At 51.6% G+C, this 24,382-nt stretch overlaps 9 protein-coding genes across 9 annotated transcripts; 4 read left to right on the top strand and 5 right to left on the bottom strand.

Annotated features, from left to right (window-relative positions):
- Nucleotides 1-1,883: 1,883 nt before the first annotated feature.
- J7T55_002040 (uncharacterized protein) lies at nucleotides 1,884-2,960 on the top strand (the record flags this gene model as incomplete). The annotated part of the gene is made up of 1 exon (XM_053133410.1): nucleotides 1,884-2,960. The coding sequence occupies one exon, from the start codon at nucleotides 1,884-1,886 to the stop codon at nucleotides 2,958-2,960; it is 1,077 nt and encodes a 358-aa protein (XP_052988599.1).
- A 999-nt stretch (nucleotides 2,961-3,959) lies between these two features.
- J7T55_002039 (uncharacterized protein) lies at nucleotides 3,960-5,015 on the top strand (the record flags this gene model as incomplete). Its single annotated transcript, XM_053133409.1, has 1 exon — nucleotides 3,960-5,015. The coding sequence occupies one exon, from the start codon at nucleotides 3,960-3,962 to the stop codon at nucleotides 5,013-5,015; it is 1,056 nt and encodes a 351-aa protein (XP_052988598.1).
- A 2,313-nt stretch (nucleotides 5,016-7,328) lies between these two features.
- On the bottom strand, nucleotides 7,329-7,565 carry J7T55_002038 (uncharacterized protein; the record flags this gene model as incomplete). The annotated part of the gene is made up of 1 exon (XM_053133408.1): nucleotides 7,329-7,565. One exon carries the CDS (start codon nucleotides 7,563-7,565, stop codon nucleotides 7,329-7,331), a length of 237 nt encoding a protein of 78 aa, XP_052988597.1.
- Nucleotides 7,566-10,392: 2,827 nt separating this feature from the next.
- Nucleotides 10,393-12,130, top strand: J7T55_002037 (uncharacterized protein; the record flags this gene model as incomplete). The annotated part of the gene is made up of 3 exons (XM_053133407.1): nucleotides 10,393-10,471; nucleotides 10,529-11,660; nucleotides 11,704-12,130. The coding sequence occupies 3 exons, from the start codon at nucleotides 10,393-10,395 to the stop codon at nucleotides 12,128-12,130; spliced, it is 1,638 nt and encodes a 545-aa protein (XP_052988596.1).
- Nucleotides 12,131-12,310: 180 nt separating this feature from the next.
- On the bottom strand, nucleotides 12,311-12,816 carry J7T55_002036 (uncharacterized protein; the record flags this gene model as incomplete). The annotated part of the gene is made up of 2 exons (XM_053133406.1): nucleotides 12,311-12,447; nucleotides 12,717-12,816. 2 exons carry the CDS (start codon nucleotides 12,814-12,816, stop codon nucleotides 12,311-12,313), a joined length of 237 nt encoding a protein of 78 aa, XP_052988595.1.
- Nucleotides 12,817-12,883: 67 nt separating this feature from the next.
- On the bottom strand, nucleotides 12,884-13,398 carry J7T55_002035 (uncharacterized protein; the record flags this gene model as incomplete). The annotated part of the gene is made up of 2 exons (XM_053133405.1): nucleotides 12,884-13,195; nucleotides 13,252-13,398. 2 exons carry the CDS (start codon nucleotides 13,396-13,398, stop codon nucleotides 12,884-12,886), a joined length of 459 nt encoding a protein of 152 aa, XP_052988594.1.
- Nucleotides 13,399-14,627: 1,229 nt separating this feature from the next.
- J7T55_002034 (uncharacterized protein) lies at nucleotides 14,628-15,496 on the bottom strand (the record flags this gene model as incomplete). The annotated part of the gene is made up of 2 exons (XM_053133404.1): nucleotides 14,628-15,086; nucleotides 15,359-15,496. 2 exons carry the CDS (start codon nucleotides 15,494-15,496, stop codon nucleotides 14,628-14,630), a joined length of 597 nt encoding a protein of 198 aa, XP_052988593.1.
- Nucleotides 15,497-18,985: 3,489 nt separating this feature from the next.
- Nucleotides 18,986-20,027, top strand: J7T55_002033 (uncharacterized protein; the record flags this gene model as incomplete). Its single annotated transcript, XM_053133403.1, has 3 exons — nucleotides 18,986-19,354; nucleotides 19,452-19,596; nucleotides 19,690-20,027. The coding sequence occupies 3 exons, from the start codon at nucleotides 18,986-18,988 to the stop codon at nucleotides 20,025-20,027; spliced, it is 852 nt and encodes a 283-aa protein (XP_052988592.1).
- A 1,661-nt stretch (nucleotides 20,028-21,688) lies between these two features.
- J7T55_002032 (uncharacterized protein) lies at nucleotides 21,689-24,049 on the bottom strand (the record flags this gene model as incomplete). The annotated part of the gene is made up of 1 exon (XM_053133401.1): nucleotides 21,689-24,049. One exon carries the CDS (start codon nucleotides 24,047-24,049, stop codon nucleotides 21,689-21,691), a length of 2,361 nt encoding a protein of 786 aa, XP_052988591.1.
- Nucleotides 24,050-24,382: the final 333 nt, after the last annotated feature.

The following is a 24,382-nucleotide window of genomic DNA, read 5'->3' as shown; positions in this document are numbered from 1 at the left end:
CACTTAGCTATCGCACTACTTGGGCGTGGCTCGTCCTCGAGATGCTGCCGGCTGCTATGAGGGTTTCTCCTCATCGCGAGGCAGATCTGTAAATGCAATGATGGAATGGGCGAGGGGGATCAAGCAGATCGTGACTTTTGGTCATTGAACCTTCAGGATGAATGATGTTGACTGTATAGTCTCATTGTCAATATTCATGCTTGTTCCGCGACGGCATAGATAAGGTGGAATAGAAGTTGGGTTGATAGATCCTATACACCTTTGTGCAGAGGTGTGGTTGTGAGACCACGTAATGCGGACTCGAAGAGCTCTTGAAACTTCTTGAAGAGATGGACATTCAAGAATCACCAATCCTTTGTCGATAGGTTTTGCCTTGTCAAATAGTTGCTCTGATCACACTTGCGATTTCCCTCGTCTTCATATTACATAGCAAAATAAACTTGCTTATAAATTGTTTGCTATTATTCTTCATTAGCAGGAGAGATTCTTGACTGCATCTTCCTTTCCCCGGTTCTTGACTTATCGGATGGGCGTTTGTTGTGGCGTTCCAAATGAAATAGGGCAGAACCGATCCGAAGGAAACACGAGCATAGAGGCTCAACTTATCACTTGGTGAAGATAGCATTTTAAGAGTCTGGTATTGGTATGCAATCGATTTTTTTTTTTGTTTTAATACAGTGTCTTGAATTGAAATGAACAAACAGATGCATGAGCACACATTCTTGGGATATGAAAATGGTAACGGTACAAAGATCAATCCATTTCGAATTCTCTATGAGTGGCTTCAGAGATATGAGCGGCTATTTTTGAAGGCGCCTCAGCATGAAGATCTGACTGCATGGGTGATCTTGTGGGATCAGGCGGGAACCCGCTTTGGAGAATCTCACATCATCTCTAGATCTCCTATCTCACGGGCACACAACGGGAGGATCCGAGAAACCCACTTAGACAAAGCCAAATATATTAAGCTTAAAAGAGAAAGGGCCTTGGCCGTATGTGCTCCTCGAATGTTCTTCGCCTTACACCGCATTCGACCAGCCAAGCCCCGCTATCAATTGTTTTCATTGCCGCAAATCACTCAGCAATTTGGAGCTCGTCACATTTGGTTTCTGAGCCAGTCTGGCCTTTTTCGTCAAGGTGCAGCACGTGTTCCATGTGGTAGGTTGCCTTTGCTGGCTGTCAAAGTTTCCAACCCCTTTACAGCTGTAGTCGCCTCGCATTTTCCTCGCGTGTACCCAAACGCCGAAAGAGCGACGGTGTGTCAAAGTGTATCAACCTCGTGGACCATGTCCGAAAGATTTGTAGCAGACGTCACCAGCGGGTACACTTTTTGCGGCGATAAGATTAAAACGCCGAAGACAGGCCGCTGAACTGGCATCAAAGTACGGCACCCGGGCTTGCGGCAATCTCTGGGTCCAGCGAGTCATTGCGGTCAAGGCCCTTCTGCCGTCTTCGATCGCAGTCCCGGAGTCTGAGCTTCTTCCCACAAAAATGGGCCTTTACGTCTCGATTCCCACAGCGGAAAGGAAGCGGAAGCTACCGCCAGATAGGGAATATCTTTTTCTCCCCGAAACAGTGCACGAATGCGAGAATGTACCGGGTATCCCGGCGTCGATATGAAAAATTGGTAAGCTTTGTAGCCCCTGACGCTCTGTATCGCAAGGCCAGGGCCACAGAGTTGTGTGACGCTGTTCATACTTTGCCGGAGTACTTAACAGGCGGACGTAAGTTTCCTTAGATCTGAGGCCAAGACTCTGATCCATAAGTTATTCCTCTCGTCGATCAAGTTCAACACCGTACACCATTTATTTCCGCTCCGATACACCTTGCAGTTCTTTTCTACACAGACTTGTTTCCTCTGAAATTCGTAATACATATACAAAATGGCCACAGATTACAAGTTTGAGGGCTGGGCGGCCCATGACCCAGCCGCCGTCGAGGGAAAGATGGTGTGGCAGGAGATCAAGCCCAAGGCGTGGGAGGAGAACGACGTGGACATCCAAGTTACGCACTGCGGCATGTGCGGCAGCGACCTGCACTTCCTGCGCAACGGCTGGGGCAACACAACCTACCCGCTGACGGTAGGCCACGAGATCGTCGGCAAGGCGGTGCGCGTCGGCAAAAACGTGAAGCACATCAACGTCGGCGACCGCGTCGGCGTCGGCGCCCAGGGCGACAGCTGCCTGAGCCGCTTCGGGGCTTGCCACGAGTGCGAAGATGGCGAGGAGAACTACTGTGATAAGATCGTCAACACCTACGGCGCGCCGCACTTCAACGGCGACATAGGCCAGGGTGGCTACTCGACATATCACCGTGCGCCTGCGCACTTTGCCGTCAAGATCCCCGACGGCCTGGAGTCGAGCCAGGCGGCACCAATGCTCTGCGGCGGTGTTACTGTGTTTGCGCCGCTCAAGAACCACGGCGTCAAGGAGGGTATGACCGTTGGTGTTGTTGGAGTTGGCGGGCTTGGCCACTATGGTGTTATGTTCGCTAAGGCCATGGGAGCCAGGGTCATCGGTATCTCCCGCCGCGCAAGCAAGCGCGACGAGGTTCTCAAGCTCGGCGCGGATGACTACATCGCGACGGCCGACGATGCCGACTGGACCACCAAGCACGCCCGGAGCATCGACCTCATTATCTCGACAGTGGCTTCATCCAAGGTGCCTCTCACCGAGTACCTGACGCTGCTGAAGAAGGGCGGCAGCTTCTGCCAGCTCGGCCTCCCCGACGACGGCGCGTTCCAGGTCTCCGGCGCTGCTGTGGTCTTTGGCCGCACCAAGTTCGAGGGCTCGCTGATCGGGTCCCCGCAGGACCTGCGTGATATGCTGGAGTTCGTCACGGAGAAGAACATCAGGGGTCTTATCCAGGAGCGCCCCATGAAGGACGCCAACCAGGCTGTGGTCGACCTGGAAGATGGCAAGGCTCGGTACCGTTACGTCCTGGTCAACGAGAGCGCTTAACTCAAATGATATACCCATAGCGCTCTGTGAATAAGGCAGGGAAGTGGATAGCAAATAGAAAGGATATAGACGGCGCATTGAAGAAATAGACGCAGCGATAACTGCAATTCAATAGATTATGGCACGATTTGATGACCAACTTTAATCAATGGAACAGCGTTTTTGTGACTTGACTTCTGATTGATACAACGAATTGATACGCTCAGTTGTGGACATCTAATACAAATTCACATGTAAGCAAGCAAAGAGCCACGGACTGATTTTTCAGCACTGGTCCAATGCTTTCGAAAAGGCCCAACATTATCGATAATTTCGTACTTCAAGGACAGGTCAAGCCTATGAGCCAAGAATTTCTAGATCAAGTCAGAATGACAGGGCACATTCTTTTCTCTTCAAAGAAACACCTCATACCTAAATTGCGGAGTTTGGGGTATCCATGAAGTTTTGGTTCATTTTAAGCAGAAGGAAACGTTCATCGGACAGAGCATTTTACAGATGCCCTCAGTTCCCATTTGAATGCCTATAGTAGGTGGTAAAAGCTTTTATCTCTTCACAAATATTCCCGTCGGAGCAATAGCCAATTACAAACAGTCCAAATGGGTCCGTGGAAGCTTGGGAAAAGTAGGCTGTGTCAGGCAGCGGAGAAACCGGGGGCTGGCAGATTCTTGGCCCCTTGGCGGCTGCCCACGAAACATCCAGTCAGAAGCAGCGATATCACTCACCAAGGCTGCCCCCTAGATATTAGGGGAGCCAGGGATAGCTAGTCCTTGCTTACGCCGCGCGGACTATAGAGAAGAAGCAAAGGCCCTCGGTAAGACAGTGACGGCGGCAGCTGTCAGTTGGAGCTGACAAGCGGCGACGGGTCTTCCCGCCGCCGACGTCAGCTCCCCAACAACGAACACCAAGCGACAACAGCAAACGGCTGTCAGTTTCCCCTCCTGGCTATCATAAATTGACCTGCATCCAGACCTCACCTTTCATTCAAAACACAGCCTCGTGATGCCTGCTCCAACCCAGCTCGCGGTCTTCAACACCCACCCCTACGACAAGAAATTCCTCAGCGCGGCCCATACAGCCCATGCATCCTCATCCGCCTTCGACTTAGTCTTTCATGACTTCCCTCTCTCCCAGGACACGGTCTCACTGGTGACTCACGCGAAAGCTGTATGTGTGTTTGTCAACGATGATGTCTCAGCGCCCGTTCTGGAAGCCCTCTATGAGGCCGGGGTAAGAGCCATCCTGCTGCGCTGCGCGGGCTTCAACAACGTCGACCTGGACAAGGCGAAGGAGCTGGGCATGTTCGTAGCCAACGTGCCGAGCTACTCGCCCGAGGCCGTGGCAGAGTTTGCCCTCGCGCTCATCCAGACCCTCAACCGTAACACCCACCGCGCCTACAACCGCGTCCGTGAGGGCAACTACAACCTCGACGGGCTGCTGGGCCGCACCCTCCACGGCAAGACCGTCGGCCTGATTGGGACGGGCAAGATCGGCGTCGCCCTGGCGCGGATCCTCAAGGGCTTCGGCTGCAACCTGCTGGCGTACGACCCCTTTGAAAACGACGCCTTCAAGGAGCACGGCAAGTACACCGACCTCGACACCCTGCTCTCGACGTCAGACATCGTCAGCCTCCACTGCCCGCTGATGCCGAGCACCCGCTACATTATCAACAAGGACACGCTGGCCAAGATGAAGAAGGGCGCCATGCTGGTCAACACGAGCCGCGGCGCCCTCATCGACACCAAGGCCGTCATCAAGGCCCTCAAGAGCAAGCAACTGGGCGGCCTGGCGCTGGATGTCTACGAGGGGGAGAGCAAGATCTTCTACAAGGACCACTCCGGCTCCATCATCGATGATGATGTGCTGTCAAGGCTGACGACCTTCCACAACGTCATCGTCTGTGGGCACCAGGCTTTCTTCACCGAGGAGGCTCTTACTGAGATTTCCGAGGTGACTATGAGGAACTTGGAGGATTTTGTTGAAGGGAGGCCATGCACGAACTCACTCATCAAGGATGAGCCGCCCAAGTCGGGGTTGTTCCCGGTTCGCACCATATGATGGCGGATCTGCAGGAAATGCATGGATGATTTTCGACTTGAAATATGCTCATGTGGCTTGGTGGGATATGTCGCTGGGAAGTCTTGCTTGCACTGGTGCGAAATCCAAGCGGCCAAAATGAATTCCCTGCTCCTCTTATCTGCCATAGTGATGACGGCAATGAAACATGTTGATGGAAAGTCTTGGTCTGCACATGTGGACCAACTACTCTTCAGGATTTCGAGGTGCCCTGGTGCTATTATTTATCATGTTCCTGGTCACCTCGTATCACCATACGAGTCTCATCAATTTGCTGTGGAATTTTATAAAATCTTCTCCGTGTGTCCAGGTTCTGCCCAGAAGTCACAGGTACGTTTTTATGAAACCATGAAATGGCCATCTTTGCGCAAAGACCTCGGAAGACAGGCAGAGGGCAACATCGTCTTTCTTCGTAGCAGTTGGACAACAGAAAGATGCACGAGGAACTGACTGTACAGATATCCCAGACTCGCGTCGAAGCTGAGTATCCAAAATGGTCTAATTTTATTATCGCCTAGCAATCCTGAAGGAGTGAAATCCGGCGGTGCTTCACCACCAGTCCAAAGAAAGCACCTTGCCTCCCTACCCTCGATAAACCAAAAAAGAGACAAAAAAGAAAGAGAAGACTGCGCATGAATCGAATGTAGCATGTCAACCTCATAGCCCCGTCGAGCCCCCCCCCCCCCACCGCTCTCAGAAAATTTTCACAGCCTCGGTCTTAGTGTCGAACATGTGATTTGCCCTCCCTACCTCTCTCCATCGGTGCCAGGTCGTATTTTGCTGTCGGTGAAACTATCGTAGAGGGTTCAGTCGCTTGTACTGTACACCGACTCAGTGATTGTCAGCGTGAAGTTTCTGGACTGTTGGAAAGGTCACCTAGTGTAAAGGAACGCCCGCCTCGCCGGGTGCTGCATTTGTGATCCTGGAATTTGATGCGTTAGGTATTCCCATTCTTGTAATTGCCGTTCATATTTGTCATCCAATTTAGCGGTCAATCTCCCGTATTTATTTAATTGCCGTGCGACTTCGGGATTGTGGATTATAGGCGCTGTTCTAGTGACTGCCATCACCATCTCTTCTCGTACTTGTCGCCTAGCCTCTTGATACATGTTATGGGCTAAATGTCTCGTATATTCGAGTTTTTCTTCCCTCAGTCGCCTTTTTTGACGTTCTGTGCTTCTAATTTCGTCTTTCAGTCGACTCAAGGCAGTTTCCAATGGGGAAACCGGTTGGCTGATCAACCGCGGATCTAATTGGCCGTAAGGATAGCCAGATGAGGACATCTGCTGCTGCGACCGCGACTCATAGCCACCACCACCTGTGAGAATTACAGCCTCGCTTCCTGTACGGCTTTGGCCGTTGTGTGTGCGCCCGGTCGCTGTCGATTGCGAACCAGGCTGGTCTCGCTCTTCGCGCCGGGAATCCATTCTACGGCTTTTCCGAGAGGCTCGATAATTGCTTGGCAGTGGTAGATTCTAGGGTATGTGATGCTGATTTGTTCTATGATTGCGTTGTGTGTGGACGAGGATCTGGCAAATGGAAATAATCAGTAAAGGGACTCCGTGATGGTGGTCTTTGATGGTTTCTGGTGGGATGTAGAGTGGCTGATGGACTGATAGAGTCGATGGAGGGACAGAGAACGCTTCTATTTATACCCCAGGAAATTTGAAGGGTACTCTGTGACTCCTTTTTGGACGTGTTTCGAGGACCGAGGACTTCACAAAACTCGGTGGCAGTCATACCTTGATTGGTGTCATTGCGCCTATGCTAGACTGTCTGATTTCGTCTCTGATGCAGAGCTTGGAAGTGACCAGAAAATTTTGTACCGCAGATACGTTTTCAGATAATTATTTATTTTGACTGCCGTAAAAAGCTAAATCCATGCTGTCAAGTGAAGTCTTTCACATGAGAAGCTACATGTTCATCCTGTGGCACCCCGATGTGTATAACGCCAACAGCCAACCCCGATCAATTCGTCATTCAAAATGCTCACACCATTCGGTTAGCCCTTCTGTTCCAGCAGCGACACAGCAACAAGCCCCCCATTCGTCAGATAACAAAAGCACAGATGCTTTGAGCCCCGGCGAGCAGTCAACACCGATTATGAGACTTTTACAGCTGATCATGACCAAGCAAGACCCATGTATGAAGCCTGAGCTGGGGCACATGGCTCCGGTCACAAGTTCTCGGCTTGTTTCTTCTTGCAATGTTGTCTTTCCGAGCAGGATCGTATTCAGCGTGACTCTCGAGTGAAGAGATCCGACTTGTGTCCCCAATTCGTCCAGCCGACAGTCTTCAATATGTAGTGGCACTAGTGGTGCCTTCGTGGGTGTCGTTCGTAGTATCTGTCATAATCTCCTTGATGCCGTTCCAGCTCCTGTTCTTGGAACTCTGATGGGCGAGGAATGTCGTCCAGAGTATGGCTGTTGGATGCATCACGGTGCTGGTTGCGACGAGGGTCGGGAACGCTAGAAGGCTGCTGCTCTCTTCGGCCGTCGCGACGTTGAAGTCGCCTGGGTGGCTGGAGCTCATAATCGTCCTGGTGCTGGCGCGTACCACAACATTTTGAAAGGAAGTCGCCCATTTTGCTGACGTATCGCTAAAGTATTCTGATGTGGGTTACTAGATTGATGGCGACTCAAAGTCAGGTCTGGTTCTGTCGTTCTCAAATGGCGCCCCGAGCGAACAGATGCTTGGTGAAATAAAATATTTGATTTTATTGACTTATTACGGCAGCTGGAGAGATAGAGAACGACTAATACAGGTCCGCGAAAATCGAAAAGACGTTAACACTGGCAGTTTATTTATATTGCTGAGAACATAAATTCCCCTGTGAGCGTGAATTTTCCATGACCAAGCTTGAGTGAATATAATTTGTAGTCAGCTCTTCATCACCATCACTACGCCTGTGAGAACATGAGACGGTATGGTGCCACATAGTCTGAATGTACATTTTGAGAAGGTTTCAAAACAGAATAGATGAGCTGCAGGTCGCAATTGCAGCCTCTCATCAGCCGCTCAAAGCCAACCTATTACTTGCGTGTATCTTCCCCTATTCTCATTCACTTCCACGGTAGACTCCATCCAAATTTACTGACTTACCTGGGTATCATACGCGGTATTAGTTCCGCCATCACTTCGCTGAATGTCCATTGTGGTGAGCATTCAGATCCTTGATCCGAGATCTTGCCACCACGATTCAGTGAAGGTTCTCAGTATTGGTGATAGTAGCACATGTGACGTTCCTAATTGGAATGGGACGGGGAATTCTCAACGTTGCTACTTCAGAAAGCACTCTATATTATGAAATGGTGTGATCAAATTTTGCATCGCGATATGCAATGTAGGGCTTATGTTGAAGCTGAATTCACTGGCTCAGGATGCCAGACATTGGCGATTTGCATCTTTCCTATGGCGGGCTACTCTTAACCGGAGTCGTCCCTGCAACGGTGCTTTGCCGAGGGCTGGTATGTTACGGAGCCAAATGTGTGATTTAACCTTGCTCGCTGTCACAAGTCGGACACTGCACAGCACCTTGTCGTATTGATCAAGGACGAGGTGGATCCTCCTACATCTGATATCAGCCAACTTGGGGATTGCAGTCAACCTATTAAGGGGGCAGTGTGAATGCTATTGCCCAAATTTTTCCAAAGGAAACACTGCTATTCTGGTGAACGGAACCTTGTACATATGAAAACTGTGGGCCTCGGAATCAAGGGGTGACCGGTAGGCCGATGACTTAGTTTCACGTGGAGACAGTGTCCGTCCAGATCCGACCATGAAGAGCTTTGGCTTTAGAGCCACCGCCTGTCATGAATTTATCTGCCTGAGAAGAGAACGCAAATATTTTCAACGAGAAGCAGTGCTGAACATTTTTGCCGAAATTTGCGCGGAATGTGGTAATTCGGGAAGTTGATGTGCTTGGTGTGAAATGCCCAGGGTGTAATGTCTCCTTGGCTGGTCATGCATTCAAGCTACATGAGGACAATGAATCAGGGATAGTTTCAGTCACTATGACATTAAACGATGATTCATATGTTCTCATACACATGTTCCTCAATATCCGCGTGTTGTGATCAAATTGACTACTTCTTCTGATGCCGACTCAAGTCTAACTTGGAAGACGGTGGACTGTTTCTCAACTTGGCCTGAATAATAGTAAGCTTGGGGGTCGGCCCGACAGCAAGCCTCAACACGGGCTGAATTTCGCCGCACTTGTACAAGCTGACAGGTCAAGCACAAGGTAGGATTGGTTGGGGGTCGCGAAACTCTGGGAGGTGATCCCTGAGTTGAGGACCGGGCTGGACCTGGCCATCATAAGACACCCCACGTCCAACCCAGGCAGCCAGCCGGGTGACCAGGTGCTGGGGGTTTAGACCTTGACAGTTGGTCACTGCTTCGGCGAAATAACCGATGCTCAAATAGCACGGCCCAGGCCGGAGGCGCAGACTGGTGCTGGCTTGCATCGGTTCAAAATCCATGAGGAGGACCAAAGGATCCTGAGCCTGGAGACGCCCAGAAGGTCTCGCCAACTTGGCTGGCGGTGATGTGATCGCCCTTAACAGGCAGGCAGGCATGAAATAGAAAGCTGAAGGCACGTAGACTAGATATGCTGAACCTTCAGAGCAGTTTCATCGGCCACCTCGAGTTTACGTATTGTAGGTGTGCATTGCCAGATGAGTAGCAGTATCCTCGGCAATCATGGAGCTTATGGCTCTTCAAGTTGATTCAGATTGATGAAAATTCCATAGCCCAATGATTTTGCATTTTTCTTTTGGAGAATTAGCTGCGCTATGCACTTACAAATGAAGTTGCACACACACCACGAAAATTTTCCTAGTCGCGATGCAGATGGTAAATCGCGTCATCAAGTTAAGTGGGGCCCCAAGAAAACTATGACAGACCTCAACTCGAACGAGCTCCCCAAAACGGGAAGCACTTTCCTGAAACCAGAACTTCGAGATCCTAATGGTTCGCTAAACCTGGGTTTCGCATGGCTTCCACCGGCTCGAGTGGGCTGTTGGACGTTGGCAACATGTGAACAGGCGACTCGTGGGAGGCAAAGACGTGATTATGAGACCTCCTTTTGCAAAATCCGCCAAGCTGGTTGGCCATGCGCTATATAGGCCGCTGCCATCACATCAGCCTTATGATCGTCGGCCGTTCCGAGCCCTCGTGTTCTTGTGCATTGCCCTACTGCAGCTGATGTGTGTGCAACGTTAAGTGCTTATAAGCAGTTGCATATAAGGTGGCCGCTTGGGACGCATAAGGTCCACTTCCTGTCGCTCCACATCCCAGAAAGTATATCGAACTGGTTCAAGTCGCCGCTCGACGACGACTTCAGCGCAACCTGCTCACGATGGCGACTTCATCTCACTCCAAGTCTAACATCTCCAAGGACGGGGATGTCCACCAAATCGTTGGTGGCGATGAGTTGGGTGGGTTTTGTTGAAGCCTCCTACGTTTTCCCGCGGTTGACTAATTTTCCCATGTAGAAGTTGGCCGGATAGTCGATGCGCGTGAGGCGAAACGACAAATCGGCATACCGACTGCGATCTTCCTGATCGTAAACCGCATCATCGGCACCGGAATATTCGCCACGCCGAGTACGATTCTGGGTCTCTCCGGCAGTGTTGGCCTCTCGTTATTCATGTGGGTCGCTGGCATGCTGATTGCCCTGGCTGGAACCGCGGTGTTTATGGAATTCGGTACGGCTATTCCCAAGAACGGCGGCGAGAAGAACTACTTGGAATACGTCTGGCGGAAGCCTAAGTTCCTGACCACGGGACTCTACACGGGCTATGTTATACTCTTGGGCTGGGCTAGTGGCAACTCGGTCGTATTCGGCGAATACATTCTACATGCTGCCAACGTCGAGGTCGACCGGTGGAACCAGCGCGGCATTGGTCTGGCTTGCGTGACGTTCGCCTTCCTAATCCACGGCCTGGCCTTGAAGTGGGGTCTGCGACTCCAGAACTTTCTCGGAAGCATTAAGATCATCATCATCCTGATCATGGTCTTCGCCGGCTGGGCCGCTCTCGCTGGCCGCGTTAAGCTCGACACGAAACCCGACAACTTCTCGAACGCCTTTGAGGGAACGACAGGGAGCGCCTACGGCGTCGTCACGGCGCTGTACAACGTCATCTGGAGTTATGTCGGCTACAGCAACGCCAACTATGCCCTCAGCGAGACCAAGAACCCCGTCCGGACGCTTAAAATCGCAGCTCCTCTCGCCGTCGGCGTTATTGGTGTCTTGTACATGCTGGTCAACATTTCTTACTTCGCCGCTGTGCCCAAGGAGGAAATGCTCGCTGCTAAGCGACTGGTCGCCGCGTCTCTCTTCCGCAACGTGATGGGCCCGACCGCCGAGCGAGCTCTTTCTGTCTTTGTTGCGCTGTCCGCTCTGGGCAACGTTCTAAGTGTGATCTTCTCGCAAGGACGTCTGGTACAAGAGCTGGGTCGTGAGGGTATCCTGCCGTTTTCGAAGTTCTGGGCCAGCAACCGACCCCTGAACGCTCCCTTCCCTGGCCTGATGTGGCACTGGCTTATCTGTGCTATCACTATACTGGCGCCGCCACCGGGTGATGCATACAATTTCATTCTAAAGCAAGTCCTCCTTCAACAATCGTATATAACAAGGAATATTACAAAGCTAACCGAATCTTCTCAGTCTGATCTCCTATCCCTTGGCCATCGTCAACGCCTTCGTTGCAGCCGGCCTGGTGTGGCTCTACATCAAGCGGGACGAATGGAACTGGCACCCTCCCTTCAGCGCTACCCTGCCCGTCGTCGTATTCTTCATGCTCAGCAACATCTATCTCGTCATCGCCCCATTCGTGCCTCCAGAAGAGGGCCAGAACGTTTACGAGTCCCTGCCTTACTGGATCCACTGCGTGGTCGGATTTGGTGTCATCTTCGCCGGGGGTGTCTATTGGCTTATATGGGCCAAAATTCTGCCCAAGATCGGAAAGTACCAGCTCGTGCGGGAGACTGTTGTCGACGACATTGATGGATGGGATAGGGCTGTGTTCGTGAGGAAGCCGCTTGGCACGGTGGTCTCTGACGAAAGCGATGTACCCCATTATGGGCCGTTGTAAAGAGGCCAAGGACTTACTGTTTAGCTACCATTTAATTACATTGAATCTCGTCTTGACTGAATAAGGGCTACCAAGTATGTATTAATACGTAATGATCCCCCACAAATATTACATTGAGATATGGCTATCTATTCTCAAACCTGAGTCTCACCAGTGATTATGTATTACACTTGGACGAATTCATAACCAGCTCATAACAGCCTGCTTCGCATTTGGCGTGCGCGCATGTGAGCTGCTGAGAATTCGCGGGTGCTCTGCATAGACCGCCGGTGGCTTGTCGACCTGAAGCATTGAAAACGGGCGATCGCTCTGCCGGTCTGCGAAGGACATGGCAGCGCCGTGACGAGGGAGTAACCAAAGAACGGAGATAGAGGTCAAGGGAGCAGAAGAACGGCATTTGGTTCTGATCAGAGCACAAGTATCACGATTATACGCAATGGATACGAGAAGATAAATCAATATGGTTGACTGATTGTGTACGGTAAAGACTGTGGTTTGGAAGCAACGCCGCTTTTATGACCTTCCAATCAAGCCGACCCCTGATTACCTAAGCCTCAAACAAACCCCACACCCTGTAACAGCATACAAGCCAGAGCTTTGTTGAGCACTGCTGGGGACTGTTTGGCCAGCTCCATGTGAGCCGTCGTAACCGGTTTGTGATGCTTGTTACATGGCGCTGTCATCATGCTGTGATCCGCTGTATGTGCCACCATTACCAGCCTGATTTGCTCCCGATGGCGTGCTGCAATTTTATCAAGCTGCTGGGTTCGGGTCGTCAGCTGGGTCCGGGTCGTCAGCTGGGTCCGGGTCGTCAGCTGGGTCGGTCTCGCCCTCTCCATCAGATCCAGATGTGTCTAGCTGGCGGGGCCAGTACTCGTAGTAGATTTCAGAAAGGCGCCTCCAGTTCATGTCGGGGTGAGAATCCACAAAATCCACATCCTCTTCCTGGAGTTTCCCGAGGAAGTAGTGCCACGAAAAATTGTACCTGTTCTCATCATAATCCCACACCAAGCTATCTCCTAGCTGCTTCAGGCGCTCAACCCACTCTGGCTTCCATCCTGGTATCTGGTATAGCAATTGACGTCAGCACTGAGACGGATCACATTACGACGACGACGAACCACTGGGATATCCTGTGCTTGTTGTTGAGACTCGTCCTCAGTACTAGTAGAGACAGGACTAGCAGATCCTGCGGAAACTGTGGTCTCTTCATCTGCGTCCTGGACCGAACCTGACGATGTAGGCTTGTTGCATTTGTTCTGGCTCATCTTTCACAGGTCGGCTTTTGGATGTCTCAGGGTGGTATCAAAAGTGTGTTAGATATGTTGATAAGTCAAAATAGGAGATCCTCTGCGCTGCTAGACTGCTTGATGCTGTCGTACTGATGCTTTTACTTTTGTTTTGCTTGGGAAAGAATAACAGTGAGCCTGGAAGTCCAGAAATGTAGGGTTTTATAGAAAATAGAATCTGTGTGATTGTTGTTCAACATTCACTCATCTTGTCATTGATCAAGGTGATGCCGTTACTAACCCTGTGGGCCAGTCAGTATGTTCTTTCTTTGCAGCATCACCACCCCAACCCCAGTCACTCTCGTAAATCGGGGAGAGGTGCTACATCTTAGGCCTCAACTACCAGCGGGATGCCCGAGGCGGCTTACCATGAAAAGGAGAGGCACTCAAGTCATTTTCAAATGTATTAGAATGGCTTTTACAAACATGGACGCGAGTGGCACGAGGACAATACTCATGGTTTCTTGAATGAACCTCAATCACTCAGCACTGGCATAGTGATTGAAATTGTTCCTGAAAGATTTCTTTCACTCATGCATGATTTCGTGGGTCAAAACCTTTCCGAAACATTTGTGGCTGACCCAGACCATATCAACTGTAATTTTTCTACCAAAAGCAGGCATTAAAAATTCTCTGGAGTATTCTGTAATGAAGCTGCTTGATACCATAATTTCTAACAAAGGCGATATACCCTATCATAGGCATATGACGGTATGTTGTTGTTGTATATGTATTTTACCCGTCCTCGTTTTCCACTTCAGCGGATTCATGTCTAGCTCACATTAGGCACATGGGTTCTATGAGATCCGCCTTATACGGGTTCAACTACTCCCCAAAGTCGAGGAATCGGACATCATTGATTAATTAAGATACTCATGCCCATGATAATCGAAACAACCAGTGGGTGTCGAAACAATGAATGGGCCATATATCGCGCCACATCTCCATCCAAAAAACGTCAAATTAAAAACTGAACCCATTATTCCAATGTTGACATAAAAAAAATTCGCATCCTCATCGAAATTCACCGCCAAAACCCCCCACCTCTAACTTCTACCTTGCATGGTGCAATTATTGGGGCGACCACCCGAATATTTGGAAATGCAGAAAGCAATAACATTGCCAAATGGCATCCCCTTCACGCTGGCCCCCTAATTCGTGATATTGTCTTACGAAACTCCCCCATGGGTAATTACCACCATTTACACTCATCCCATTTCTGAAAAGCCATCTATCCTCGGCGGTCCAGTCTTCCGGTTCACCTTCTGCCCTGCCGACAAGACGCGCTGCAAACCCCGACGGCTGTGGGGTACTGGAAGTATGATTGAAACCTTGGTATGGCAGCAAACCCATGGTTCTGATAGGTGGGAGACGTTCATTGGTCCTCTGTCCTTGGTCGGCATTGTGTACGAGCGCGTGTGACCTGCTGGGGCCTTGCTGGCCCGCTCCGTATGAGCCGCTGGAGATTCGCTGAACTCCTCCGTAGAGGCCAGAAGTTTGTCGAGGACCGCCGGAATCGTTTTGGTTTCCTCCATATGTAACACAGTAACCAGCCTGTGATGCTGGGTGTTGGGTGCTGTGAAAAGCGTGAGATCCGCCATATGAGGTTCCAGCAGGCATTCTAGTTGTGGTAGGAGGACGACCCTGTAGACCAGTCGAAGCGTATACTATTGTTGGTGGGTAACCAAACGTGATCCTGTTGTAGGCCTCTATCATTCTGTCTTCAGTGGAAGCCGGAAAGTCTTCTCGAAACTCTTTGCGCATAAACCGGAAAACGGATGAGAAAGGCATTTCGCCATTTTCTGTCCTTAGATTCTTCACTTCCCACATGCGTTGAACAATCTTGTTCGGCCACCCGGGTATCATCGGTACCTAGTGTAGTCCTCCATATTAGCGCTGGCCCAGACTGCTTGCGTTGATACTCTTTGGGAGCACAAACTAGTGGAAGCCCTTGGTTTTCTTGTCGTTGTTGTCGCTGCTGCTGCTGCTGATAAGCAGGTCCTGCAAAAGTTGTCGAGGGGTAATAAGTGCCCAGAGCTGCGGTTGATGTGGGAGGTGGTTGAAAGCTCGGATACATCTTGTGAGTGTTGATGTTCAGTTTGTTGTTGTTCGTAAAACGGGGCAGAAATGGGAAGTGTGGATTGTAGTATGAGATTCACTGCGATGTGCTGATAGTTTCTGGTCTACTGATGTGATCGCCATTGTCCCGCTCGGGAAAGAGAAAGAGTGGAGTTTCGAAGGCTAAATCCTCAGGTATTTATGCAGAAGAGGATGCACATGTATGGCTGATTATGCGCCGTGGGCTTTTGATTTTCTCACTGGGTAGGGAGTGACACATTCGCACATTGCCTTGCCTTCTCTCTCATAACTGTTCTCTACCAGTCATATGGGAAATACTTGAAGAAAAGAACTATGACTACTATGGCGTTGAGCCTCAGCGGGATGTATAGGGTATCCGAAAATGAGTAAGAGAGGTATATATATGATTGCCATCAATGTGAGAGATAATTTCACAGTTTCGTGGAGGACGGCTTTTTCTTAACACTGACGATATCTTGATGAAAATGATGGATAACTGAAATCATGATTTTGCTTATGTACGATAGGAGGTGGCTTGTTGCTGATAGGCCATTCAACGAACTACAAGATTTCTGCTGCAGTCAGCGCTGGTCCTGTCCAACATGGCCTATTTCTGTTCCAAAGTGAAACAGGCGTGGGAGATGCCTTTGAGAAGCATGTCTGAATCACAAGGCAAAGAAGTTAGTTGTTGACGGCAAGAAAACTTTCAAAATCAAGCCAATTGAATTCATGATGTGGTAATTGAATCCATTGCATTAGGTTTTCTGGTACGCCTCAACACCTGCCCGCCGCATATCAGTAATTTGTGAGGATGCTCGCGCCAAAACATCCCCTCGACCATTCGAAAAAGACTGTAGATGGAATCATTCCCCAAACCCACATGAGCCGTGGTGCCGACACAAGGAAATTATTACCTCTGCCCCTATCAATCCACTGTGGCTCCTGTACTCACTCGATCAGCATGACGCTCGAAGATTGACCATGCGTTTATGCTTGATCGGCCTTCAGCATTGAAAACTGCCTCTTTATGGTTGGCCACGACACATGTCTCCCAAATCTCCACATGAACCAGGGCTCAAGGTACGGCCAGGTTTCGCGTCCTCCCTCGACGTTCCTCCCATGCTCTTCGATCCATTGCTTTTCTTCTTGATTGAATCTCACAGTAGTGTCCACCGTCACGGTATGAAGAGTGTTAATAGAAGGCAGACCAGCACCTGAGTTATTATGGCTAGCCTCGTTTGTCCCGGTCTCTGGAGGGGCTGTCGCTGGTGGATTAGAACGGGGACCGACTTTTCCTCTCCTACCGGAAAGATGGTTAAAGTAACAATCCTTCAACTTTATTTCCGTACAGGTTGACGGTAGATCAGGGAACTCCTTCTGCATTGTGTGTAGAATGTGGCGCCAGTTGTATTTGGAGTTCCATTTGGAGTATTTACCGGGACGAACTTTTCGACCGTCTCCCAGGACTTTGAGACGTTTCAGGTGCTTGGGATCCCAACCTCTCACTTTCTTGGGGATGAATTCATTTCCGTTCCCTTCCATGGTGTGCTAAGCTTGTTAGTGGCGAGCAAGATCCTGTTCTTGCGAACACGCACCTTGAACAACGTGTGGACGAGGTTGTTGGTGAGCTTCTTCCAAAGCACCAGTGGAGCAGCCTGTGCTCTACTGCCAGATAGGCTCCGACTGCGGCTGGTGTGGGCGAAAGGTATTCTAGATTGTATTCGTGTGCAAGTTATAAGGGTTTGCTTTCTGTAGTTGATGTTGTGCTGACAGATCAGTCTGGTGCTGTTTCTGAGAGAAAGTAATGAAGAAGGTCGGACGCAGAGGGGACAAACCCTTTTTACATACAACGGGACTTGATTACAATGATCATCCAGGGAAGGAGCAGATTGTCACTGTGAACATGGACTGTCCCTGACTGCTTGCGTACATCGCCATGCCCTCTTTCTCCCAAGGCCATCGCGCCTCTCGCCCGATCATGTGTATCGGTACCATAAGTCTAGGGAAGGTGCATTTGCAACTCCTACAGGGTGTGAAACTGCTTGCATGATGAAGATCAACTGTAAATCCAGACAGATGAGCGGTGTCTTAGAAACCCTCCTTAGCAATGCTATAGTGGAATAGTTTTCCCCAATGCATGGCCGAGCTTAATGACTTTGAACTACAATGATGAACCTGGAGAGACAAGACCACGACGCAGAAAGCTTCCATGGCCTTTTGAAGCAGCCCGAAGAGTAGCGTCGACAAACGATGATCATCGGAACTTCACACCAGATATGGTGGAAACGATGGCTAGCCATCATTTCCACGAATTCGGCATGAATTAAACTTGATTTCTGCTCACCTGCAGACGGGACAGTAGATATAACATTGAACAAGGCCTTGAACGTTGAAGGAGTGCTATGATTCTCGAATCATAAAATCTTGTCCGAAAGCAGAGCTACAGTTAAATGGTCATACTGATTTTATAACCCTGTGACAGAAAGTAGTGATTGATTATGCTTCGTGCGCACAGTAACGATGTTCTTTGCTTCCGGCATACCTGGATTATTCCCGTCGGATTCTACTGCAGCACCACGCTCTGATCAACATGACAAATTTTGTCTGTCACAATTTTTCTGATCTTTCCAGGGAAAACACAACTGTGTCCAATAACAATAACGATAAATTCACTGTCTGCATGTCAGTGTTAAAAAACCGAGGGAGCATTGCTTTGGCAACGTGCAGCCAAGGAGCAAGACTGATGTGATGCCGTGGGGGCCAGTGAAATTTGTGCAGCGAAACAAGCCCACCGCCCCCTCTGCCCTGTGTGACTGTCACAGACTGGTGCAAATTGGCCGCTTCTCCTGAACACCGCAGCCAAGAGTGTAGGAACAGGCCCAAAAGGTACGCTGAAACCTGCAGGCCGTAGTGATCCTTAAAGCTGACTACCAAGACTGATTGGCCTGTTCCCTTTTCACATGGCCAGGGACGCTTCTTAGGTGGTGTACCCAGCTCCCCGATTTTGATTGGCTGTGGATGCCCCTCGACTGCCCTCGACCCCCTGGCCGCGGCGAATGTGGGCCAAACAACAGCACGGCGCAACCACGGTCGAAACATCGTTGACTGAGTCGCCCCCGGACCGGGCGCAATTGATCCTTCACCACCAGCAGACAATTCCTCTGTTTCAATGAGGCACAAGTGCGAGGATGGGAAGCCGAGGAAATATCTTCACAATGAAAAAATTGGATAAATGTCTGCACTTGGCCAGACTACAATTTCCATCATGCCCATCTAGTCCATCGAGTTCATCCAATCTCGACAGGCTGTGTCACCACCACTTACACCCTCAGTCACTACCTCATCAAAGACAGCGCCGGCGCAAAAAGGTCAATCGAAACGGACCTCACAATCCTTTGACACACTCTCATTTGATTATACGCTCTTTTCGCTAGACGCTCCTTTGATCCCCTCGCCATTCTTTAAATCAAACCACCACCACTTCAAAATGGCTACCATTGAGCGACTGCAGCTAGCAATGGCCCTGCTGGCCCTTCTCCTTGCGCAGCTGGCCATCGCCGGCGAGCTCATCGCCCGCCACATGCAGATGCAACAGCCGCAGCCATTTGCCTTCAACGAGTTCGGCCCCACCAACCCCCTCAACCCAGATGGCTCCGACTACCCCTGCAAGGTGCCCCAGGGCGAGAGCTACCAGATGACCGGCACCCCGACCGAGATGGCCATCGGCGAGGACCAGACTGTCTCCTTCAGCGGAACGGCGGTTCATGGCGGAGGCAGCTGTCAGTTTGCCCTGGCTGAGGGGCTGGAGCCCACAAAGGACACTCCCTGGAAAGTGATTCAGTCCATTGAGGGTGGGGTAAGTGGCATTCAACTCTTCCCTTTGTTCTTCGAAGCAAACTCACTCAGAGAATCTGACCGACTTTGTTGTTTGTTGACTTCCCTGCTTCTTGAAGTGCCCGAAAGCGAACATCGAAGGGAACCTGGAAGGTGGAGAGAAGCCTGACGAGTATACGTTCAAAATCCCTGATGATTTCACCCCAGGGGATTACACTTTCGCTTGGACTTGGGTGAACCGAATCGGAGGACAGCCGGAGTTCTGTGAGTAACACCCAGGAATCTTGTCATCGTTTCTGTCGTCAATGTCAACTAACGGCCATGCTCTCCAAGACATGAATTGCGCCCCCATCACAGTGAAAGCATCAGGCGGCTCGCGTCGGGTAGTCAAGGACCGCCGCGTGGCACACAACCAAAGGCAATCAACCTACCCAGACCTATTCCTCGCCAACATCGGCGAGGCCAGCAACGGCTGCGACACGTCCGAGGCCCTGACCCAGCAGGTGGCGATCCAGTACCCCAACCCGGGCGGCGTGGTAGTTAACCCCGAAGGCACGGATAAGCTTTTCAAGCAGTCCTGCGACGGGAACTCTCGCAACAGCGGTGGCAGCAGCGGTGGCTCTGCGGCTACTGCTACTGGGGCCTCGGCCTCTGCGACCGGCTCAGCTTCAAGCCCGTCAGGAAATGCCTCTTAGGATGGGGCTTGCACCGATGGGCACCTGCTTTGCGTGGGAGAGACGCGGTTCAGCATCTGTACTGCTGGGCAGTGGACGTCGCCTCAGAGTCTTGCGTCTAATGCGCGATGCAAGGAGGAGGGCGAGGGTGTTGGCTTAGATATCAGTGTCATCTACCGAGAGTGATAGGTGAAGGACCTTTAGATAAAGGGCAAACTTGGCTTGCCTGTGAGGAATTGAAGAACAAATTTCTCCGAAGCAAATGTTCAAGGCATTGGACATTCGTGGTCCAGATGATCTTCCGAGGTGCTCAGTTCTGCGTGTAAATACAACTTCCTGCTTATTTCCATTCTGGTGAGAAACTAGTTGCCACGAGCATGTAATCTGCCCAAATATTTGGGATTGGCCGAGGAATTGGTGGCTCCTTCCACTGAATGAACATCCAAAGCTATATTGGGCAGCTTCATTGGATCTCGTGAGTGTCGTTGAGTCAGGCTGTGGGAGCTCCTTCAGTTCCTGTTTATTTCCCTACGACGATTTTCTGGGCAAGTGCATGGCCTGGGTCTTGCGTGTGAGTTTCCTTCTCAGCTCCAACATTGAAGCCAACTTTCTGACGTCCTGACGATGGCCTTACAAGATCTCTCCTTCCCTCCACGCTACTCTAGCTTGACCTGAATCCTGTCAATATGGCCGAGCAAAGTCAGATGCCTGGTGTGGAATCGGGCAGGTCAAGGAAGCTGACACTTCGACTGTTCGCGAACTGGCCCAACCACCAGATTGAGACCTCACCCGACCCGTTACTGCTATCTCATCCTCGACCCAGCCGGCGACGTCAGGTCGCACCAAAGTCCAATCGTCCCTCGACACCACTTCGTCTGCCCGCTCCAACCACCCCGACTTGCCCCGGACGTCCCACTCGCCGCCACTTCGCATCCAGACGGCGCATGTACAGCCCAAGGACACCTCTGACGCCTTTCAGCAACCGCCTGAGGCAAGTCCTAACGACACCTTCGACATTCTAAGAATTCTTCACCAAAGTTCCCGACCCTCCAACCGAACCAAGATCTCCATATGGCTCGACACAGTAATCCAGGCAGCCCATCAAGAGACCCGTTCAATATCCCTCGGGAGCCAAAGCCAAACTTCCGCCCAGTGTATTACTTTTTCCTCGACATACCCTGCAAGGGCGCTCTCGTCTGAGATGCGTTCGGACTGACAGCCCGTGAACCCATGCCGGCCACAATGGTGTTCTACGAAGTGACCATTCAAGGCTACAAGGTGGCCCACAGGGCCCTTTCCAGTGAGATCATCTACGGCCCGAAGTACGGCAGGCTCTCAGGATGGGCAATTCTCATTCATAATGAACGGACGATGGAGCGCTTGGAAAATCTCAACGTGCAGAGACACAGCCGTGAACTTGCGCCATGCCGTGTCTGGCAGGCGGGTTACCCTGAAGGCCCCGGTCAGCGAGGGGTCGTTTCGCGATTCATCCCAGATACACTGGAGACCTGCGGAGGCTGGAGCGACACGCGGATATAACTCTGGGATTTTGGGAACAAGTGAAGGAAGAACTCGAGGAGAAAAGAAGAGAGCTAAGGAAACAAAGCAAAAGGAGCTAGTGAAGATTGACGTGCATTGCTGGGAAATATCTCTCTTCCATTTGGTATCCAGGAACCTCGCTATCAACTTGCAGATTTACGTCTATACGTCCCATCGATGGTATAATCTTTCTGCGGCCCATTGACCGTGTATCCAAGCTTCCACTCCTTCAGATTGACAGCGTTGAACGAGAACTCGTACTTGACGTCGTAAAAGTCGTCGATACAAAGATGGTCTGATTTCGCCTGCCAGCCCTTCTCGCTGCTATAGTCGCCCTGCTCATGGCCCTCGGGGACGATGAACTCGATCTCGTGGAACAGGTAGTCCGCCCTCATCTGCTCTTCCTCTCGCTGCGGATCGTTTCTGGCGAACTTGTCTCCTGTGCGCGCAAACCACACGCTCAGCTTGTCTGTCTTCTCGTCGTATCGCCAGATGTACCTCCTAGTCGCGCGGAAAGTCATCCCGTTGGTGGCGGTGAAGTTGCCCTCTTCGATGTACAGATACTCCAAGCCCGGATCATCGGAATGATCATCTTCGTCATCATGATCAGCCGACTTCCCATTGGTAACCCCATTGGTAGCACATCTATTCCCGTCCGTGGTGCCCTGCCGAAGGAGGAACCTCGCCGTGCCGCTCCAGTGGCCGCTGGGGTGGCTAGGCAGCTTGGAGACAAGGTCGCGCTCGAGCTGCCACTCGCCCAGGAGCGAACGGAACACGGCGCGCGCGACGAATCTGCCGCGCGTCAGCCCCGCGACCGCCGTCTCGTTAGTCTGGCGCAGGCTGCGGTCCAGCTCGGCGTGCTGCGCGGCCGTCAGGCCCTTGGACGCGTACCGCGCCGGCGTGAGGATGTCCATCGGCAGGCCCGTGGGCGGCAGCGGCGGCGTCTCGCCCACCGTCATGAAAATGCCTAGGTCCAGCGCTGAGGCGAACTCCTGCATGAGGAAGGCGTAGTCGCCCATCGGGAACTGCGACACGCGGGTGTCGGTGCGGAGGGCGGCGAAGCGGGGGATGGACGTGTCGGTAGCGAGGGCGTGCTGCATTGAGGGGCTCAGCTGCCCGCCTGGTTGTTGCTGCTGGGCCCATAGCTCGGTGAGGAAGCGCGCTTGCATCTCCATCACGCCCCAGTATGGGCTGCGGTAGAAGCCGACGAAGCCCAGGTTCGGGACGTTGGGGTGGTGGGTTCCATGGAAGGCAAGGAGGACGGTGTTGTCGAGGTTGGAGGGATCGACTGCAAGGGTCTGTTGGATCTCAGTTGGGAGGAAGGAGATTGAGGGGGCGGCTTCGAAGCCTGTGGCCAGGACGATAGCGGCAATATCGGTCACGCTTGTGGACTCGCTGGCCGAGGAGGCGGAGGAGACAGTAGCGCTAGACCCAGAGACTGAAGAAAGCTTGCCTTGAGAAAGCTCAATCAGACCTGAGCGCACAAAGTCCATGTACCAGTCGCTGACAGTGAGATAGGGCGGCTTGTTGAGGTCTTCATCTCTTGGGGCGAGGAGCGGTGAGAATTCCGACTGATCGGTTCCAAGAACGTTCTTATAGATCCCGTTGACTATTTGAGCCGCTTCCACGCTGATATGGCCCTGTGAGTTGGTGAGTGGTTGTGGCCGGTTGGCCAAGTTGTAGGATGGCAGGTCGAGTGGTAGGAATGGGGCTGCAGGACTGCCAGCGACGGGAGAAGTGAACAGCGGAAACACCCACGTCGGTCGTTGAATGACGTGGTGTATCTTGCATTTCTCTACGCCAGGTAGCCTGTTTGGACCAGGCGAGTTGGCGGCAAAGGAGAGATGAGAGGCGATGGTCCCAGCGATCTCCACACCCGACATTTGCCCACCAACGATGAGTATCTTGCCGCCGTTCCCAGCCGCATTCGGCAGCAAGGTTTCCAGGTCACGATACTGACTACTGTGCACCACTGGGATTCCGTGAGAATCCTTCAAACCTGGAACTTCGGGCAAAGCTGGTTTCCCAAAGAAGCCGGAAGCGATGAGCAAGTAGTCGTACTCGCCCTCGTCCACGACTCCTTCCTCCGATTTTGCCGTCACCCGCCATCTCCTCCCAGACTGGTCATCAACAGGCAGAGTCTTCTCTACCCTCCAGCCAAGCCTCAAGCGGAATCTATCCTCCTCGAAGGCGCAGTACTTTCTCAAGTACTTCTGCAGATACCTCCCCACCTGCCAAGCCCTCGGGAGCTGCGGCGCATTGCTGTCCCAGGCCAGATCGCTGAACTGCACAGTGTTTCTGCTCTGGTTGAGGATCATGAGTGGGTGCACGAGACCAGCGCCATCCGACTTCTCGACGGGCCAGAGGCCACCGATCCTGGGTTGGGCGTCATACACAGTGACAGAGAAGCCGGGGCCGGAGCCGGAGGCGTGATGGAGAAGGGTCTTGGCGGCTACGAGACCCGAGGGTCCGGCGCCGACGATGCAGACTGTTTTGGGGGCCATGGAGTCAAGGTGATAGCGAGCAGAATGGAATGGGTTGTTCGAAAGGCGAGCCCGTGGGTCAAGACCAGGACAACGCTCGACCACGTGAGACAAGCCGAGAGGACGGGGGATGCTCTCGATGACTGATCTTAGCGAAATTCCACGGATCCGTCAACACAAATCATAGTCGAGGCATGCCAGAACGCATCTCAAGATCGTCAGTTCATAGAAACCAAACACGGAAGCTCCGGCGTGGGTCTCACGTCAGGCATTAGCGCATGCATTGCTAGAAAGAAGGGACGACAACTGAAGTCCCGAGGTGACGTCCCAGAAATGGTTCAATGGCTGATGATT

Source organism: Diaporthe amygdali (assembly GCF_026229845.1).
Source record: "Diaporthe amygdali strain CAA958 chromosome Unknown NODE_37_length_474048_cov_65_229390, whole genome shotgun sequence".
NCBI classification, from domain to species: Eukaryota; Fungi; Ascomycota; class Sordariomycetes; order Diaporthales; family Diaporthaceae; genus Diaporthe; species Diaporthe amygdali.
This window is presented reverse-complemented; position numbering and strand designations above follow the sequence as displayed.